Below are 16730 nucleotides of genomic sequence, written 5' to 3' on the forward strand. Positions count from 1 at the left end.
AGTCCAAGTTGGTCCAACGAACAAGCAAGATGCGGAAAAGACGATGTCTTGAGAAATCCAGAACATTACGGTGAGCTGTGAAAGAGCTGGCCTTGAAGATGATGGCGTTATGTTATTTACCTCGTGCCCGAGGTGTTGATCTTTGGACGATCATTGTATCTGTGGCCGCATGGTTTTACAATCATGATGCTTGCTGGCGTTTGTCTGTGCAGGCAGTTCAGCTCGCCACGTCCAGATGCAGAAGATGTTTAGAGATGACATTCTATCCATCCTCAATTGTTTGTGAGCAACAGACTTTTGCGTTTTCCTTTGTGAACAATTCGCGAGGCGCGGGCGGTCTGTCTTCGCCGACCAAGACTGGAATGCTACAAAGGATTTTGGCCAATATCCATGGATGGGTGTCGCCCGGCCCAGTGAGCCTAGACTCAAGCCTCCCGCCACAACCCGCTAAGTGCCAGGTGACTCCGGATGAAAATGGATCGATGCTGAGATGCCATAGGCCTGGTCGCAAGGCCGAACTGAGACGGCTCAAACTCACAATTGCCTGGAGACACTCATAAGATGGTGTTGGGCACTTGAGTCCATGTTGGACGAGGGATTTCCTCTATTCTCCTTTAATCATTCGACTCTTACAGCTTCACTTGCAACTCCAGAGCTACCGCCAACTCGACGATATCGATCTCGCACTCTCACGGGTAGTTTGCCGGAGCGGGGTCATCGCAACCAAGCCAACTCATCACCAAGATCCAAGAAACCGTGCGCTTTGATAAGGTTCAATTGGGAATTCAGCTGCCAGTTGTGGCATCGCACCAGCACCGCAAAGTTGCAAACCGATAAAACATTCATGATACATGCCGGACCCCAACTTCTGCCACATCGGCTTGATCGAGTTACAACACAAGACAATAACGGATTCTCCGATCAGATCATGCTGCCAGTCAGCATGACAAGTTATGCACGACCAATAAGCAGTATAGAACTCGTACTGCCACCACAGAATGCATATCTCTACCGCAACAAGCCTTTGCCTCTGCCTCCGACAATCCCATCAAGGCAGTCATCAAAAGCAAGACTACCTGCAAGATTCAGTGCCTTCCCGAAAACCTCAGGGCCAGGAAACGACCCCAAGGCATTGCCTCAACAGCCTCCTGTGGTCGTCCCGAAAGCTCTGACAAGACAACGCGCATCACGGATGAGCATATCGGGTACTACATCGTTGCGTGAAAGGCGATCTTCTCAAAAGATTCAGCAAATAACCGGTCACGATATTGGTCCTGGTATTGACTGGACATCTCCTACAACTCATGCTCCCTATTCACCTTCCATCTCGCCCAAATCCATTCGAGACGATTCATCCAGTGGCTACAGCATCTCGCTAGACGAGCCTATATTCGACGATGAGCCGACACCACTTGCGAGCTACCAACCGAGATCCTCCGACAGCAGTATGCCTCCGCTAGAGCCGGATTGTGATAGTGTACTGAGCAATCAGAGCTATGGAGCCCCAGAGTCACCGACAACTCATAGAGGATCTATCTCATTACAGGTGGAAAAGACGAGACACCTGAGTAGCATAGCCTCTACGTTGGCTGCATTAGACCCCACCCCGAACCTGGACGACCCGTTTGACGAAGATGCCAATTGGCAAGCAGGTTCTTCTTATAACTATTTTAGCGACCTTGAGACAGCAGATGAGTATCATCGAATCGCAACTAGACTGGCCAACAACGACAAACGCCAGTCAGTATGTGGAACCTCTCCCCTTACTCGATCTCGCAGTTCTCTCAGTCGACGACTTAGTGTGTCAGCGCGGTCGCTATTTACACGAAAAAGGGATCCGGCTCTGTCTGCCAGCTCCAGCCGAGCGTCCCTGACTGCCGCCAATCATCCTACTAAGGGGCCTTATTCGCCATCAATCCCTCCCTCGTCAGATGCTGCCAGCGTGATATCTCCGCCTCGAAGTACGTTCGAGATTGATGATGACGAAGAACTCGATGGTGACGATGGCAGTGTGCGAGGTGTTCTTAAGGACTTCTTCTCACGCAGGAGCGAGGAACGTTCATCGGTTGAGCTGGGAACACCTCGTTCAATGCCCCAAATTCCAGAGCAGATACGGGAGCACAAGACTCTTTCAATATCAGGGGTACAGGTCAAGGATTTACTTACGAGTGCGCGTGACGGGGCGAGGTTGATTCAGGTTGCTAGAGGTGAGAGGAGAAGAACACAACTTAGAACTCAGATCAAGGTGATTCCGGAAGAGGAAGTTGGACGATGAATGATGAGCATGACCTGGATTCAAAGAGGTACTGCTTGGTATTGGATTTAGCGCGGCGTCATGTTGAGAGATTCCCCTAAAATATTTTGGTTATACAGTCACTTAGATATATAATTCAATCAGATTTCATTGAAAGGAGTGTGAAGTTCTGTTCAACAGATCTTGTATTAAGTAATGACTTATATCCAAGACAGCAGTACTCACATTATAACAGTTTCATTTTTTCACTGACCATTCATGAAAAGATTCCAATCTACACATATCAATGTCTCTGTGCTACCCTCCAGAACCTGGTTTCTAGCTTCCAGCTTCCACGGCTCATTCCTCCGAGACCCACCCCCACAAATCAAGACCCGTCCAGATCCGGAGCCGGAGCCGCTTCGAGGCCGAGGCATCTAAGATCTCCATTCCCATCTCCATTTCAAGGCTCAACTTTTAGACTATTACAACCTAATATTGAATCAAAAGGAAACAACGCCCGAGAAGAAAAGAGACGAGAAACTTTACCTGAGGAACAAGCTGGGGGCGTCGATCTTGTTCTCTCAAGGTGATTAGAGTTTCTGCATTGCTGATCACCCACCACAATGATCCACGATACAGGGGCCTCAATCAATAACGAGCCCTCTAAAGACACAGAGTCTGAGCGGGAGCCAGAGCCCGAGACAGAAAGCCACAGCATCACCGACGCTGACGTTGTTGAGGTGCTGCAGAAGGGTATTCGTGAAGCTGCGAGGGATAACGTTAGGGAGGAACTGATCAACGAGGGAGAGGCGTCGCTGTATTATGACTCTTTGACCATGTCGCCCTTGAACGCAATGTCCGCTGTGAGTTTTCCTTCCGCATTTATCTGTCTATTCACATCCCTTTTCTGCGTTGCGTTGCCTGCTGTTCCATTCCAATGCGTTTGCTATCCGATTCTTCTCATGTATACTGCAGATTGCTAACCAGCATCATATCTCGCAAGGCCGCTATTGCTCGCTTCCGCGCCTACAAACCTCCCGCATTCCCGCTATGGGACCGTCTTCCGGTCCGGAGACGGGCTGCTGTTTTAATACTGCTGTATGCTGACCGACGAGGTGACCTGCGCGTTGTTATTACTATGCGTGCCGCGAGCCTGAGGAATTTCTCTGGTCATGCCGCCTTTCCTGGAGGCAAGGCGGATGACGCCCAAGAGACACCATGTAAGACATTTTTGCCAAGAGTTGACACTCTTTACTAATAACATTGCACAGTCCAGATCGCACGCAGAGAGGCTTGGGAAGAGATCGGGCTACCCATGGATGATTCCAAACTCCCTAAGCCATTCCGTGTAGAGCATCTGTGCTATCTGCCACCTTCTCTGGCTCGGACTCATCTCGTGGTGAGACCATGTGTTGCTTTTCTACATGCAGACCAGCGAACAGCAGGAGAACCCGCTCCTACTGTGGATGAGACTATGATCCCCAGGCTGGACGCACGCGAAGTCGCAGCTGTCTTCAGCGCACCTTTCTACAATTTCCTCCAGGCGAATGATCTCCCTCCCGGACCTGGCGAGGTACTTCCTGAAGGACGATGGTACGATGGGTTTTGGCATTCATGGAAAGACCATCGATGGCGGGTGCACAACTTTTATGTACCCGTTAACAATCAGAGCATTTCCAAACCTCGAAAGGACAGCGAACAAAGCCAACTGGTTGAGAAGTTAGAGAAGGAAGAAGAGCCCGACGGTAGATTCAAGGTCTGGGGTATGACAGCGCGTATTCTAGTGGATGCGGCGAGAATTGCATATGCTCAAGAGCCTGGATTTGAGCATAACGACAATATTGGCGACGAGGATATCATTGCACATGCTGATAGTTTGGGGGAGCTTGGGGAGAAGGTTCAGGAAAAGCCCCAGGAAAAGAAGACTGAGTCTGGTGAGGCGGCCAAGATGTAGCATTGCTTGCATAGATAGAGAGCATGATTAATGAATCATTAGAGCATGGATTTTGAACTCGTTGACAATTTTGCAAATTAATTCTAGATCTTGCAATCCCTAACTTCACGCTGGTTAAGCCCAAGACAATAGAGTTGTGGTGTGGCTGTACTCTAGCTACAGCAGCACGTCAAGCACATGGCCAATTCAGGTTGAGATATCCCCAAGTTCTCCCTTCTTATCCTAGCATATCTTGAAAACGTCTTGCGTTGATTTTAAGTCAAACGCCTACTCTTTGACATTTCGCCCGGATGCTGAGGTAGGTACGTAGTTACTTCAAAGAGACTTTGAGTTGTTCCAACGGCAACGCCGCATCACATGGGGCCTTTCCGCAACCGTTGCCTTACAAGGTTCAACTCTTTAATGACATGCGTTCTCCTTTGTGGCAGAGGTTTTTTGTCCAAAGAACAGATATCCGAGAAATGCGCCAAGTGAAACGGAGATCATGACCCAACCATTGTATGTCATGAAGACAAGCCTGTCTTTGTTAGACTCGCTCGCCCTTCCCCAAGATGGGGTTCTAAGGTACTTACATGAGCATAAAAGCGTAAAAGTTCTGTAGGGCATACAAGATGGCCTTGATGAGGTGGGCGCGCTGGTCGGCTTGTCCCTGGGATTGCCCTGGCAGGATGGGAGTCGATTCAGTAACAGGACCATCAAGACCTCACGGCAAGACTTAGCAACGGTGCGATTTTGGAGATTATCCCCCAGACAGTTTTCAGACAAGGCAAGAGGATATAGCGCAACATTCTGTTTTCTTTTGTCCTTGGGGTTTCTTGTGTGCAATGGCCGTGCAGAGGATGGGGACAAAGAGACGGGAGCTTACTGGGGGCAGCGCGGACGCGGTTATCGAGAGCTTGTTCGTAGCGGCGGGAGAGAGATCGAAGGGCTTCGTAGCCCATGGCGAGGAGGATGACGGCGACAAGGGAGACGAGGAGCGAGGTTGTTGATCGGACGTGCCATTGACGGAAGACGATGCAGAGATTGGTAGTATCCCAGGTGAAGAGCATCTGAATAGGATCAGTATCTGTCCCTTTGCGAGGGATATGGGTTGCATACGTTCATACTGCACATGTCCTTCATGCCTCCATGGCCATGGTCCATACCACCATGGTCCATACCACCGTGGTCCATACTGCTGTGATCCATGTGTGCGTGATCCATTGCGAATGTATTGATTATATCGATGTCAAAGGTAAAAGATGTTGAAGAGTATATAAAGTCGGTCGAGTATCAAAACGAGCTCAAACTTGCGCAACGTCAGGCGGACACGTTAGATGCTGGTTAGAGGTCGGTCGATAGCGAGGGAGCACCAAACGTTAGCTGTCGCATGGGTGATAGGAATGACGCGACAGTAGGTACTTGACGATGTACTCAGAAATTGGTGATGGCGCATGTACCTGATGTTTTAGCTCATATTTCAGTGGGAGGGGTCGAGGACCCTGTCTGTCCTACGGCGCCTACAGCGGGGAGCTACTGAATAGAGCTTTACTTAATACTATGTACTTGTGTAAACTATCATAGACTTAGTGTTAACTAGAATTACATTTAGGTGATGATATAATAGATTCCCTATATATTCTCTCCATATAGTCAAAGATTGGTTATCTAGGTAAGAGAAGACGTCGTAGCCTCTCCCGTGACATCCGCAACTCACTTACAAATTATCCGCCCCTCATTCATATCCATTAACCTTAACTTCAATCACAACTCTTTCTTTTCTCTCACTCCATTTAGATCCTCAGATATATCCGCAAAGAGTCCAAGACGATATCCAAGATGCTTGCACCTCCAGTGAATCTGCCCAAGTGGTGAGTCAACTACTAGACTAAATTTAGACATGAGGATTGAAATAACTAACCAACTCGTATGAGCAATAGGCTTGAAGAGAACTCTCATCTTCTACAACCGCCCATTAACAACTATTGCGTCTATAATGAAGATTTCAGCGTCATGGTCAATTCATCTTCACTTGATGCGTTGAATGCAGCTAATCATGTTCAGATCGTCGGTGGCCCTAATGCTCGTACTGACTACCACATCAACCAAACCCCAGAATGGTTCTACCAATACAAAGGCGCAATGATGCTCAAAGTCGTCGACGATGGCAAATTCCGCGACATTATCATCCGTGAAGGCGACATGTTTCTTCTTCCTGGCAACACCCCTCACAATCCTGTCCGCTTTGCAAACACCGTTGGGGTAGTCCTCGAGCAGCGCCGTCCCAAGGATTCACTCGATCGAATGCGCTGGTACTGCTCTGAGTGCGGTGAGGTTGTTCACGAGGCTGCATTCCACTGTACAGACTTGGGAACCCAGATCAAGGCGGCTGTGGAGGACTTTAAGGCTAGCGACGAAAAGAGGACTTGTTCCAAGTGTGGTACGCTTGCTGATGTTGCGCCGAAGCCGGGGAGTATTCAGGATCCCAACTTGGAGTGATAATATAGAGTATGCATCATTATCTCATGTGCATCAAGACAGGTCAAAAGGCGTATGGGTGGGTGGTGTTGGTGTTGTCCTGGCAGGGGAGGTAGAAACATGCCACGGTATTCGAATAGCTGCCTTTCATATTATGATATTGGATTCTAAATACTTCAAATTTTTAAAGCCTTTACAGTGCATCTAAGTCTCGGAGAAGGAGTAAGAACTGGTAGACTCCTCAACAGGAATCTCAATAGCACCCTCCTCTACCTCCTTTCCATCAATCCTCAAACCAGCGCGCACAACATCACCGGGCGCAGCAGGGCCGACACCAGCAGGTGTACCAGTGAGGACAATATCACCAGGGTGAAGAGTCATGACCTTTGAAATGTCGCTCAGGATACGAGGGATTTGGTAGATCATGAGGTTGGTCGAGCCCTGCTGCTTGGTCTCGCCGTTAAGCTGAAGGAAGAGCTCAACGTTGTGAGGATCCTTGATGGCTGTCTTGGGGATGATGTTGCTCATGGGCAGGAAAGTATCGAAGCCCTTTGCGATTGACCATGGGAGACCCTTCTTCTTGGCCTCGTTCTGGGCATTGCGGGCGGTAAAGTCAATGGCGACAGCGTAAGCTATAGTATGGATGTCAGCGTTCCGTAGTTTCTGACAAGGACAAGATATCGCGCACCCTTGACAGCGTCCATGGCGCCCTGAGAATCAGAGGCTTGAAGATCTCGAGTCAGCTTGCCGATGATGAGGGCCAACTCGACTTCATAGTGCATCTCAATGCCCTTGGGCCTCTGAACAGCACCCTCGCCAGGAAGGACAATAGATGAGGTAGGCTTGAGGAAGAAGAAGGGCTGCTTAGGCTTGGCGCTGTTGAGCTCAGCAATATGCTCCCTAAGAAACAAATTTTAGTATATGCCATAACGATTGAGAACATCTAGGGACATACGCAAAGTTGCGGCCAATACAAATGACCTTTCCAGCTTGCTTAAGGCTTGATGAAGCTTGAGGGGCCATGTTGGCCATTGTACGTCTGAGAGCAAACATGGTCGCGGTTATCCTGATGAGAAACAATGAAACAAGAAATAATAAACAGAGAAGATGATCGGTTTTCTTGAATTGATGGTGAAGCAGTCAATGGTTGAGCTTCAGTTTGAATACCTTGGGTAGCGTCGGACACATGCTCCGATGCAAAGTTTCGGAGATTGAGTCCCGAAAGGTAATGTAAATGCTCCAGGGTAAGCTATATTTCGGTGATAGAACTAGAAGCCATCGCCGACTTCGCAGTAGAGTAGTCTCTCAAACACAACCCGGACCTTGCGACAGAATGGAATCCTCGATGTGGCGATCTTAAACGGTGGCGCGCCAAAGTGCGGTGTCGTGAGGCTTTATCCTCATCATGATCCGCTACGCTGCTGCTGATCCTGGTATTTCTCTTACCTTCGCAGATGAGCTCATGAGATACATACTGACCGTGCTTGCACCAGGGCTCGATCAGGATGATCCTGACCAGGTGGTTAACAGAGGAATCGTCTTCTAAGGCTTAGGCTACCATAATATAGGACTCTACGTGTTAGTCTAAACTATCATAAAGTGACCTACTCTAGACAGGCAAGTAGCAGAAAGGTTATTGTAGAACGTTTCTTTTGAATTTTTGGCGTTATGGAAAATTGGTAACAGCGGGGATATAGTACCTGAAAATATATGCTTTTTGCCCTTCTCTACATGAAATCTCAAATCCTGTCTCTTACATTAAGCAATGTGAACAAATGTCCTCTTCTTAGCACTCCTAGCGTCATTCTCCTCCTCCCAGTTCTCATCAACGTAGTCCTTGATACTCTTATCACGAATCTGCATGCCGACAACCTTGAGAGCAGCAATATTGACTCCCATCTCGTCCTTCTGGCGCTTTAGAGAAGCGCGGAGGTTGGTGCGGATACCGTCGAGCATGACCTTCATGGTGCGGCTTGCAACAATCTGCTTGTGATGCGTCTTGAGCATGAAGAACAGAATGCGGCATGTCAGGGGCATGTTCATGGAACGCATGGCAAAGATGTTGAGGAAAGTGAATAGGATGGGGACGGAAGCGAAGGGTAAGACGAGGAGAGCGTCATGAAGTGCGGATGCCTTGATCTTCTGCAGAACAGATAGAACGTAGGCTTCGGCGGTGATGTTGCCGAGGGCGAGGAAGACTGGGTTGCGCTGAGGGGGCTGGGCATGCGGATCTGTAAGTTTGGCTTCCTCGTACTCCCTGAGGAGGTTCAAGTCTGCCATACCCATCTCGAGTGCCTCTGCTATCCGTTCACCAGCCATGAGAGTTTCTGTAGTTTGTTTGCTCGCTGCATCAACCTCGTTGTTTTCATCCTGCGCATCCGCGTCGCGTTCCAGGGATGTGGTAAGGGTACTCTCGTACAACTCCTCCATCTCCTTCTCGCGCTCTTCCTCAAGGAAGATCTGCTCATCGGTCTCGTCCCAGACCCGAATGCTCTTGTCGTGGCCGGCACTGACCAAAAGATTTCCGCTGTGCGACACGGCAATGGCCCACACTTCTCCGTGGTGGCCATCAAGTCTTTGAATCTGCTCAAACTTGTCACCATCCCAGTATCGGATTGTGCGGTCCTTGCTGCTACTGAAGAAGTGGTGGCCGTTGCCATCGTTGTTGTGCGGCACAAAGGCAACCTGCAGAATACTGTCCTTGTGGCCATACAGGGCTTTGTGACAATCACCGAAATCGAGACCCCATATCCTGATGTTTTTGTCGGCCGAACTTGTGACAATCATCTTGCTGTCATATGAGATATCCATGCTAAGGACGGGGAGCTTGTGGCCGTAGAGGTTAAGGTAGAGTTTGAGGGAATCGACAAAGAAGACCTTAACGGTGCTGTCGAAGAGGGCAACAGCTAGGAGCTTTGCATCTGGTGAGAACTTGAGGCTGAGAATATCGTGGGAAACCTTTAGTGTCCTTGATTGCACCAGCTTGAGCTTTGGTGTCGTTCTCCTTGTACCGAGAACCTCCTCCTGAACAATCTTGAAATCCCAAAACTTGGCAGTCTGGTCAGCACTGCCGGAAACCACAGACTGGCCATCGGGGTGAACGCTCAGCGACCAGACTGCTTTCTCGTGGGCATCGACGCTGTCAAGAAGGGCAGCTGATGCCACATCGAAGAGTTGCAACTCGCCGCTCTTGGTACCAACAACCACGACCTTGTCTCCAGGAAGGAAAGCACAGCACAGGGCGTAGCCACACTCGAATGTTCGAATGCAGTTCTGAGTCTTGATATTCCAGATCTTCAGGTTACCGTTGGAGGCAGAAGCCAGCATCTTGTCGTCCGAGCTAAGCGAAAGGGCTCGAATATCTGTTCGGTGACCGGGCAACTCGACGGATAGAGCTCTGGTATATTCAGGGGCGTCCTCCTTCTTCGATCTATCACTCTTGTCCTTGCGCGAAACGCTGTAGTACTCGAGCAGGTTGTTTGTGGTTCCTACCAGCAAGTGAAGATCCTTTTGTCCGCTTGGAACGGCCCAGTCAACCGAGCGAACCCTTCCTCCAGTTCGAACAATGACATGTTGGATAAACACATCGCTGATATCGGCCTTTGAGACATCCTCTTCACCGTTCGCTTCCTCTTCGGTCGCCTTGCCATCCTTCGCCTTCTCACGACGTCTTCTTCGCTTACGTGCCAGTGCCTTTTTTATTTCGGCCTCGGATCGCAGACGCCACACGTCGACCGCTTTTTCTGAACCATGAACGGCAAAGTAGTCTTTCTTGGGGTGAAACACAACTTCGGTTGCCTTATCCTTGCTTTGTCGATGTAATGTCCCACGGTCCTGGAGATATTGGGCTGCAGCAGGTGTGTCGACCTGGCGGGCGCTGAGCGCAAGACCATCGGCATCCAATGACCAAACCTTGATCTCGCCGTCATTTCCAGCTGTGACACATCCGCTGTAATCTGGCGAAAGGCCCAGAGCCCAGCACTCGCCGTTGGTTTGCGAAATGTGAGTTTCTATGCAGTGCCTTGACGAGAGATCCCAGAGCTTAATGAGCGAGTCTTTGCCAGTTGTCAAGAGGAAGCCCTCGTGGGTAGATTCACCATCGACAACCATGGCCTGAGCACCATCCTCATCCTGAACCTGGGCGACTGGCTCAACAAACTGCAAGCCAGTAATCTGATCCTTGTGTCCTCGCAACTTGAATTGACCAACTTCTGCCACAAGATCCCACATGATGATGTCCGTGTCCCGAGAACCACTGGCAAGTCTGCAGCCGGACTTGTCGAATACGAGTTTTGTGATTGCTGACTTATGTCCGTTGAAGTTGAGGACAACAGAAGCAATCTTGCTGTCCCAGAGTCGAATGCTACCATCTTCATATCCAACAGCGAAGACGTCCTTGTCGGCTTTGCTTTGCGCGATCGCAGTCACTGGCACCGTGCATCGTTCATCTCTCCAGCGGCTCAGGAGTTCGCCCTTCTTGATATCCCAGCAAAGAACCTCCTCGTTCGCGGCGACGATCGCCTGTCCTGCGCCGGTTCCTGTTCGGTCTTTGGAAGACCATACAAGGTTCGAAGTCGCCGAGGCGACGACGCCAAAGGACTTGCCATGCTCGTATTTTCTGTTCAAAAAAGAGTTAGATTGAGTCGCTTACTTGCTTGTATCAACTTACAAGTATGACTTGACCATATTTGCGCGGTTGCGACCAGAATTGGCCCTTCTTCAATTTTGTCTAACAAAAAGATCCCAGAATCTTTCTTTACATCCGCCGCGGAAAGGTACGAGGTGGGAAATTTTCTTATCGATAAGAGGGCATCCACCTGCTCCACAGCGAAGCTCTTTGTCACGTGTGATGGCTGGGAGCTCGACGCTCACCACGTAAGCCCCACTACCAGGCGTCACCTACTGTACCCGTACTACCTAAGCTCCAGTATCGACGAGAGTAAAGGGGAGCGCATACAACTCAATCAACAAGATGCTTCTGCTAGATTACCAAAACGTACTGATCCAGTCGGTTCTGACTGAGAGGTTCTCTGGGTAAGATTGCGCATATCGAAATGTCTCGAAACGAGAGCTAATGGATCGTACGTCAGAGCCCCTCCCGCTTCCATTGACCAGACGGTCAGCGACTTCGACGGCGTTACGTTCCATATCTCGACTCCCGAGACCAAGACCCAGATCCTCCTGTCTATCCAAATACGATGTTTCCCCGATCTTGTCAAGTATGGAGCTGAGGAGGTCCTCCAGCGAGAGTACGGCAACTATGTGACAGCTGTCGAGGCCGGCTATGACTTCTCTGTTTTGGTGGACTTGGAGAACCTCCCAGAGTCAAAGGGTAGAGCAATTTGTGGCCTCTATGATTATAAAATCTCCAATGCTGACCATTGACCAGAGGAACGCAACGAGCTGGCTCTCAAATTCGCTCTCCTGAAGCGCAACGCCATGGCCGCCCCATTCGAGCAAGCCTACAAGGAGCACTACGCACTGAAGGAGGAAGCCTCCAAGTTCTCTTCCGAAGACGCTCCCCAGGGAGTCCAAGAGGGAGGTGAAGTTAAGGCGATCCATTACCGAGAGGAGGAAGCCATCTATGTAAAGGCCAGCCACGACCGAGTTACCGTAATCTTCAGCACCGTCTTCCGTGAAGAGACCGATCGAGTATTTGGTAAGGTGTTTATTCAGGAGTTCGTCGATGCCCGAAGAAGAGCCATTCAAAACGCTCCTCAAGTCTTGTTCAGGAACGACGCTCCCCTTGAACTGCAGGGCGTCCCAGGAATCCAGAACACTGGATCCGGGGATATCGGCTACGTGACTTTCGGTAAGCGCAAACTCACCGCGAATAGGGGCATCAACTAATTGTATCATAGTTCTTTTCCCTCGCCATCTCACTCCTCAGCGCATGACCGATGTTATTTCTCATATTCAGACTTTCCGCGATTACTTCCATTACCATATCAAGGCCTCAAAAGCTTATATCCACTCTCGTATGCGAAAGCGAACTGCCGACTTCCTCCAAGGTAAGCATTGCCCATTGAGTCGGTGCAATCGCAGAGCTAACATGTCCAGTGTTGCGCCGTGCCAGGCCCGAGAACGAGGAGAAGGAGAGGAAGACTGCCAGTGGCAGAACCTTCAAGGTGCAAGGAAATTAGATTTTGGTACAACAGGAGAGTCCCTGTGTACGCAATATTACACAACGACCGATTTGGTTCAATGCTGTTGAGCCGTTAGATGGGACGGCAAGGCGCCGGTAGATGATAGTTGAGCGAATGATACTATAAAACCACGATTTTATAACCAGGCCCGAATTTGAGTTCAAAAAACGAGTAATTAGTAAACACGTACATTTATGAGCTAGCTATCATGAGGTTGATCGTCTTGGCGCCTAGTGGATACATCCAGTTGTACGTTTCAAGTCTCGCAACAGCTGGCATAGATTGAGCGTGTCAACTGGTGAGTTGTAAGACCCAAACCTTTCCCTTAAACCTTGACTCAGAAGCGATTGAAGCACCCATTCGGATTCTGCTGGCACCTAGTTATCTTTTGGGCCTTAAATAGGTACCTGATTGTACTCGCCTTAGGCACCACCTAATTAGCGGTGGAGGGCTTGATCTTCAAGGGTCCTTTTAAGGTCGCAAGATCTTGCCGATACATGCCGCTTTTCTTTGTCACAACACCAAAAATAACGACCCTGAGTCGTGACAACAATGGTATGGCCGTTCGGATCCTGGAACTCCGAGAGGGAAAATGAGAAGAAGAGGCTCGAAGAAGAGGCGAAGCGGCGGCCTGTATCATGGACGGACACAATGGACCGTCTTAGATCAGATCCTTTCGATGCAGCACAATCTTGGGCGCCCGTGGTGCTGTTCCCACTAGCAGGCATGGCAGCTCTTCAACTCTATGCGAATTACCTTCGTCGGATTCCTGGTTCCGCATATGTGCGCCCCAACTTCTTTCGCAATCGAAGTATCTATGGACGGGTTAGCAGCGTTGGTGATGGAGACAACTTCCATCTCTTCCACACACCAGGCGGTCGATCCTTGGGATGGGGCTGGTTAAGAAAGATTCCCGAAGCCCGCAAGGACCTCAAAGACCGGACGGTATGTACGCGTTTAGCGACTGAATACGTCTCCATACTAACCAGGCTGAAACAAAGATCCCGATCCGCATCGCTGGTGTCGACGCTCCGGAATGCGCCCACTTCGGAAAGCCAGCACAACCTTATTCAGCCGAAGCCCTCGCATGGCTAAGAAACTACATCCTCAAACGTAACGTTCGAGCATATGTGTGGAGACGGGATCAGTACGATCGAATCGTCGCAACAGTGTATACCCGACGGTGGTTCTTGCGGAGGGATGTAGGTCTGGAGATGATCAAGGCTGGCATGGCAACGACATACGAGGCCAAGCAAGGAGCAGAATTTGGAGGAAGACAAAAACTCTACGAGAAGGCCCAAGCTAAAGCGAAACGTAAACGAAAGGGAATGTGGGCTGGCAATGCCAAAGATTTCGAAAGCCCAAGAGCTTACAAGACGAAGTGGGCTGGAACTGACAAGACCGGCACTTGAAGAGACCGAGTATGATTGATGATCATGGTAAAACGACAGCATGGATTGGGTTGCATTAGAGAGATATCCCAGCATGAATTAAGAAAGACGCAAGAATTTCAAAGACCAAGGCTACTACAGAGTACTATCAGCTAGGTATACATATTATGTGATCTATTTTAGGTCTTGTTTAGCAGATCATTGAGACTGACAATGGGGGTCAGCAAAGAGACCATTTCAAGGGCCCGAATTCAGGTTGTTCAGCTATCATTGCACTGAAAGCAAGACTGGCATCGACCATGGACGCCAGTCGCAATGGATTGGTCTGAGTCAAGTAATGTCTGACACGTTGGCAGGCATGGACATGGACAAAGACATAGCCGGTGCCAGAGGCGGTTACGACACAAAAAGCAAGCAACAGGCCGGGGGTCTCACGCAAGGGACTTTTGCCAACACGATTCAGAGTGGTTTCAGAAGGTTATCGGCTTGTGTTAGTGATGTAAAACTCTAGCCAAGACAGCTATGGGCAAGGCGGCAAGCACCCGGAAAACGTGTCTTATTGAGAGGTGTTCTCGAAACTGTATCGATCAAAGGAGATCGACGACTCGCTTTCTCCATGGTACACTCGTTACCAGCATAAGTTTGTTGCTCCAGTAAGTTACGCCTCGTATACCTACAGCAGCGCCGCGAATGTACAAGCATGGATATACCATGCGTCAGGCCCCTGCATTATACTGCAAAGCAATCAAATTCTCGTCTATCAAAGCAAGCACCAGAAACAAACATTCAATTCCAATAGTTGCCATTCGCTGGTTAATGCAACGTACAAACCATCAAAACGCTATTATTTGGGGACAAACAAGAGTAATAATGCACAACAGGTTGTGATACCACAGTCGAAAAGCCCCTGCCTTGTCCCCCAACCTCCTGAGTTTTAGCGCGCAATAGCCTCAAAAATACCCGGGTAGCGATGGCATTAGGCACTGCCTTAGACTGTCGAGTTATATTGTCTGGATCAACCGCTTAAGCTTCAGCCATGATAGCATGTAAGCCACGCACTACTTGAGCATGGGTACGAAGGAGGCCAACGGTCGGAGGTAAGAGATCAGCAAATGTAAAGTAGTAAGTATATGGATAGCGATGATGAGGATCACGATGGATATCACTCTCAACGTTGGTCAAATCCAAGATACATAGGGTATTTATTGCAATGGATGGATGTTATGAACGTTATGTAAATGGAGTTTAGCCAGTAAGTGCTTCTGTAGGTAGCTGTTTCCCAGCATTGGAAGCTTGCAGCGGTAGAAATGGAAAGAAACCCCACTCATCCCCTGGAAACCCCAGTCAAGCCAAGCCAAAGCCAAGCGAACCTCGACGGGAATCAGCTCTTCCCTCTCGGTCTCTCCTAATTCTCACCTCATCCTCCGCGATAATTCTTAGAGCCGTGAGAGAGGAGGATCCTTACCTTTGCATCTTGCAACCCGTCACTCGTTATACTCGTCTCGTCTCGTCTCTTCCCTTCTTTTCTCTATTGTTTGTTTCCCCCATTCAGCACAACACCAGTCAGTGTGCTATACTTAATACACCGCCCACGTCGACTCGACAACAATTGAATACCAGCTCCGGCTCAGCCTCAGCCTCGATTGATTGATACTCGGTATTCGCACTCATTAATACCGCGTTCTTTTCTTATCTAGATTTGTTACCCCCCTTTCGTCAATCTGCAGCAGCCCGAACCACCCAGCCATCTTGTACGGCCTTAATTCAGCATTCCAACGGCTGTCGACCTGGAGACACGATATCTGTCTCTCAACTCAATCTTTAATCGAATACCAGCTACCCAGACGCGTGCCTCACCTCGGAGACACGCAACTACTGCAGAGGCATCTCATCACCCCGCACTTCGGACGCGGCAGAACACGAAAAATCATCACCCAGTGGACAATCGTACATTAGATCATTGCCGCCAGCGAGATCTCTTGATACGAGGACGAAGCTCGCCGATAATCAAACTCTGGGTGCTTCTCTCAAGCTTATTGGGTGCTGCATTAATTAAGGTGGCGCCTTGCACAACTTCTGTGGCTGTACTACGTACCTCGGTCGTACATCGTGAAACTCAGGTACGTTTATTTTCTCTTATTTTATCACCAAGACAAGATTATCACACTTTTGCAATCGAGAGCCATCGACGCATGTTGTTTGCCTCGTCCACTTTCTTCGTTACGACGCTGTTATTTCGGTTGCTGCTTAATTATTTGTCGTCATCCTACATCCATGCGCAGGTACCGCATTGCACTGAACATTGTGGTCTAACCGAGTCGGGCTAGTGGTCAGATACTGGAAAATCCAATGCACGCCTAGAGAACGGACATCGCCATCGCTAGCAATTTCCCACATACGTGCTGCAGTAGTACTGCTAGCCGCCCAACCTACATCCTACAAACCACGATTTTAATTTCCATTGCGCACACTCGACGACTTTGCAACAAGCGATTTTCCAAGCGACAATCTTCACGAATTATTTGAACCAAACTCCACGATCTTTA

General features: G+C 49.3%; 8 protein-coding genes across 8 annotated transcripts; 5 read left to right on the forward strand and 3 right to left on the reverse strand.

Annotated features, from left to right (window-relative positions):
- Positions 1–439: 439 nt before the first annotated feature.
- On the forward strand, positions 440–2414 carry B0J16DRAFT_337807 (uncharacterized protein). The gene has a single exon (XM_046127389.1). It carries the CDS (start codon positions 584–586, stop codon positions 2273–2275), a length of 1692 nt encoding a protein of 563 aa, XP_045984607.1. The 5' UTR covers positions 440–583; the 3' UTR covers positions 2276–2414.
- Positions 2415–2612: 198 nt separating this feature from the next.
- Positions 2613–4240, forward strand: B0J16DRAFT_370617 (NUDIX hydrolase domain-like protein). Its single transcript, XM_046130370.1, has 3 exons — positions 2613–3099; positions 3240–3456; positions 3508–4240. The coding sequence occupies exons 1-3, from the start codon at positions 2860–2862 to the stop codon at positions 4188–4190; spliced, it is 1140 nt and encodes a 379-aa protein (XP_045984608.1). The 5' UTR covers positions 2613–2859; the 3' UTR covers positions 4191–4240.
- B0J16DRAFT_337811 (Ctr copper transporter family-domain-containing protein) lies at positions 4241–5552 on the reverse strand. The gene is made up of 4 exons (XM_046127390.1): positions 5289–5552; positions 5056–5239; positions 4763–4850; positions 4241–4707 (listed from the first exon to the last, which is right to left on the reverse strand). Exons 1-4 carry the CDS (start codon positions 5391–5393, stop codon positions 4590–4592), a joined length of 495 nt encoding a protein of 164 aa, XP_045984609.1. The 5' UTR covers positions 5394–5552; the 3' UTR covers positions 4241–4589.
- Positions 5553–5770: 218 nt separating this feature from the next.
- B0J16DRAFT_337814 (3-hydroxyanthranilic acid dioxygenase) lies at positions 5771–6784 on the forward strand. The gene is made up of 3 exons (XM_046127391.1): positions 5771–6040; positions 6110–6185; positions 6234–6784. The coding sequence occupies exons 1-3, from the start codon at positions 6009–6011 to the stop codon at positions 6666–6668; spliced, it is 543 nt and encodes a 180-aa protein (XP_045984610.1). The 5' UTR covers positions 5771–6008; the 3' UTR covers positions 6669–6784.
- On the reverse strand, positions 6760–7830 carry B0J16DRAFT_99652 (uncharacterized protein). Its single transcript, XM_046134820.1, has 3 exons — positions 7603–7830; positions 7336–7547; positions 6760–7279 (listed from the first exon to the last, which is right to left on the reverse strand). The coding sequence occupies exons 1-3, from the start codon at positions 7698–7700 to the stop codon at positions 6852–6854; spliced, it is 738 nt and encodes a 245-aa protein (XP_045984611.1). The 5' UTR covers positions 7701–7830; the 3' UTR covers positions 6760–6851.
- Positions 7831–8405: 575 nt separating this feature from the next.
- B0J16DRAFT_354790 (WD40-repeat-containing domain protein) lies at positions 8406–11333 on the reverse strand (the record flags this gene model as incomplete). The annotated part of the gene is made up of 2 exons (XM_046129392.1): positions 8406–11265; positions 11317–11333. 2 exons carry the CDS (start codon positions 11331–11333, stop codon positions 8406–8408), a joined length of 2877 nt encoding a protein of 958 aa, XP_045984612.1.
- A 286-nt stretch (positions 11334–11619) lies between these two features.
- B0J16DRAFT_382569 (Arp2/3 complex, 34 kd subunit p34-Arc-domain-containing protein) lies at positions 11620–12790 on the forward strand (the record flags this gene model as incomplete). Its single annotated transcript, XM_046131251.1, has 5 exons — positions 11620–11681; positions 11738–11979; positions 12037–12459; positions 12509–12658; positions 12708–12790. 5 exons carry the CDS (start codon positions 11620–11622, stop codon positions 12788–12790), a joined length of 960 nt encoding a protein of 319 aa, XP_045984613.1.
- Positions 12791–12980: 190 nt separating this feature from the next.
- Positions 12981–14329, forward strand: B0J16DRAFT_99750 (uncharacterized protein). Its single transcript, XM_046134822.1, has 3 exons — positions 12981–13091; positions 13147–13738; positions 13795–14329. The coding sequence occupies exons 2-3, from the start codon at positions 13346–13348 to the stop codon at positions 14203–14205; spliced, it is 804 nt and encodes a 267-aa protein (XP_045984614.1). The 5' UTR covers positions 12981–13091; positions 13147–13345; the 3' UTR covers positions 14206–14329.
- The last annotated feature ends 2401 nt before the right edge of the window (positions 14330–16730 follow it).

Source organism: Fusarium flagelliforme (assembly GCF_020744385.1).
Source record: "Fusarium flagelliforme strain FIESC 12 MPI-CAGE-AA-0113 chromosome Unknown B0J16scaffold_3, whole genome shotgun sequence".
Lineage (NCBI taxonomy): Eukaryota > Fungi > Ascomycota > Sordariomycetes > Hypocreales > Nectriaceae > Fusarium > Fusarium flagelliforme.

Bases quoted from the DNA above. Each gene is read 5' to 3' on its own strand.
- B0J16DRAFT_99652 (XM_046134820.1), bottom strand. From the start codon at position 7,700: ATGTTTGCTCTCAGACGTACAATGGCCAACATGGCCCCTCAAGCTTCA. The intron at 7,548-7,602 runs GTATGTCCCTAG...TTTGTTTCTTAG, and splicing joins TGTATTGGCCGCAACTTTGC to GGAGCATATTGCTGAGCTCA. The intron at 7,280-7,335 runs GTGCGCGATATC...TCCATACTATAG, and splicing joins CGCCATGGACGCTGTCAAGG to CTTACGCTGTCGCCATTGAC.
- B0J16DRAFT_337814 (XM_046127391.1), top strand. From the start codon at position 6,009: ATGCTTGCACCTCCAGTGAATCTGCCCAAGTG. The intron at 6,041-6,109 runs GTGAGTCAACTA...TATGAGCAATAG, and splicing joins CCAGTGAATCTGCCCAAGTG to GCTTGAAGAGAACTCTCATC. The intron at 6,186-6,233 runs GTCAATTCATCT...AATCATGTTCAG, and splicing joins ATGAAGATTTCAGCGTCATG to ATCGTCGGTGGCCCTAATGC.
- B0J16DRAFT_337811 (XM_046127390.1), bottom strand. From the start codon at position 5,393: ATGGATCACGCACACATGGATCACAGCAGTATGGACCACGGTGGTATG. The intron at 4,851-5,055 runs GTAAGCTCCCGT...CCATCCTGCCAG, and splicing joins CCGCGTCCGCGCTGCCCCCA to GGCAATCCCAGGGACAAGCC. The intron at 4,708-4,762 runs GTAAGTACCTTA...TAACAAAGACAG, and splicing joins TTTTACGCTTTTATGCTCAT to GCTTGTCTTCATGACATACA.
- B0J16DRAFT_370617 (XM_046130370.1), top strand. From the start codon at position 2,860: ATGATCCACGATACAGGGGCCTCAATCAATAACGAGCCCTCTAAAGAC. The intron at 3,100-3,239 runs GTGAGTTTTCCT...ATATCTCGCAAG, and splicing joins CCTTGAACGCAATGTCCGCT to GCCGCTATTGCTCGCTTCCG. The intron at 3,457-3,507 runs GTAAGACATTTT...AACATTGCACAG, and splicing joins TGACGCCCAAGAGACACCAT to TCCAGATCGCACGCAGAGAG.
- B0J16DRAFT_337807 (XM_046127389.1), top strand. From the start codon at position 584: ATGTTGGACGAGGGATTTCCTCTATTCTCCTTTAATCATTCGACTCTT.
- B0J16DRAFT_99750 (XM_046134822.1), top strand. From the start codon at position 13,346: ATGGTATGGCCGTTCGGATCCTGGAACTCCGAGAGGGAAAATGAGAAG. The intron at 13,739-13,794 runs GTATGTACGCGT...GCTGAAACAAAG, and splicing joins AGGACCTCAAAGACCGGACG to ATCCCGATCCGCATCGCTGG.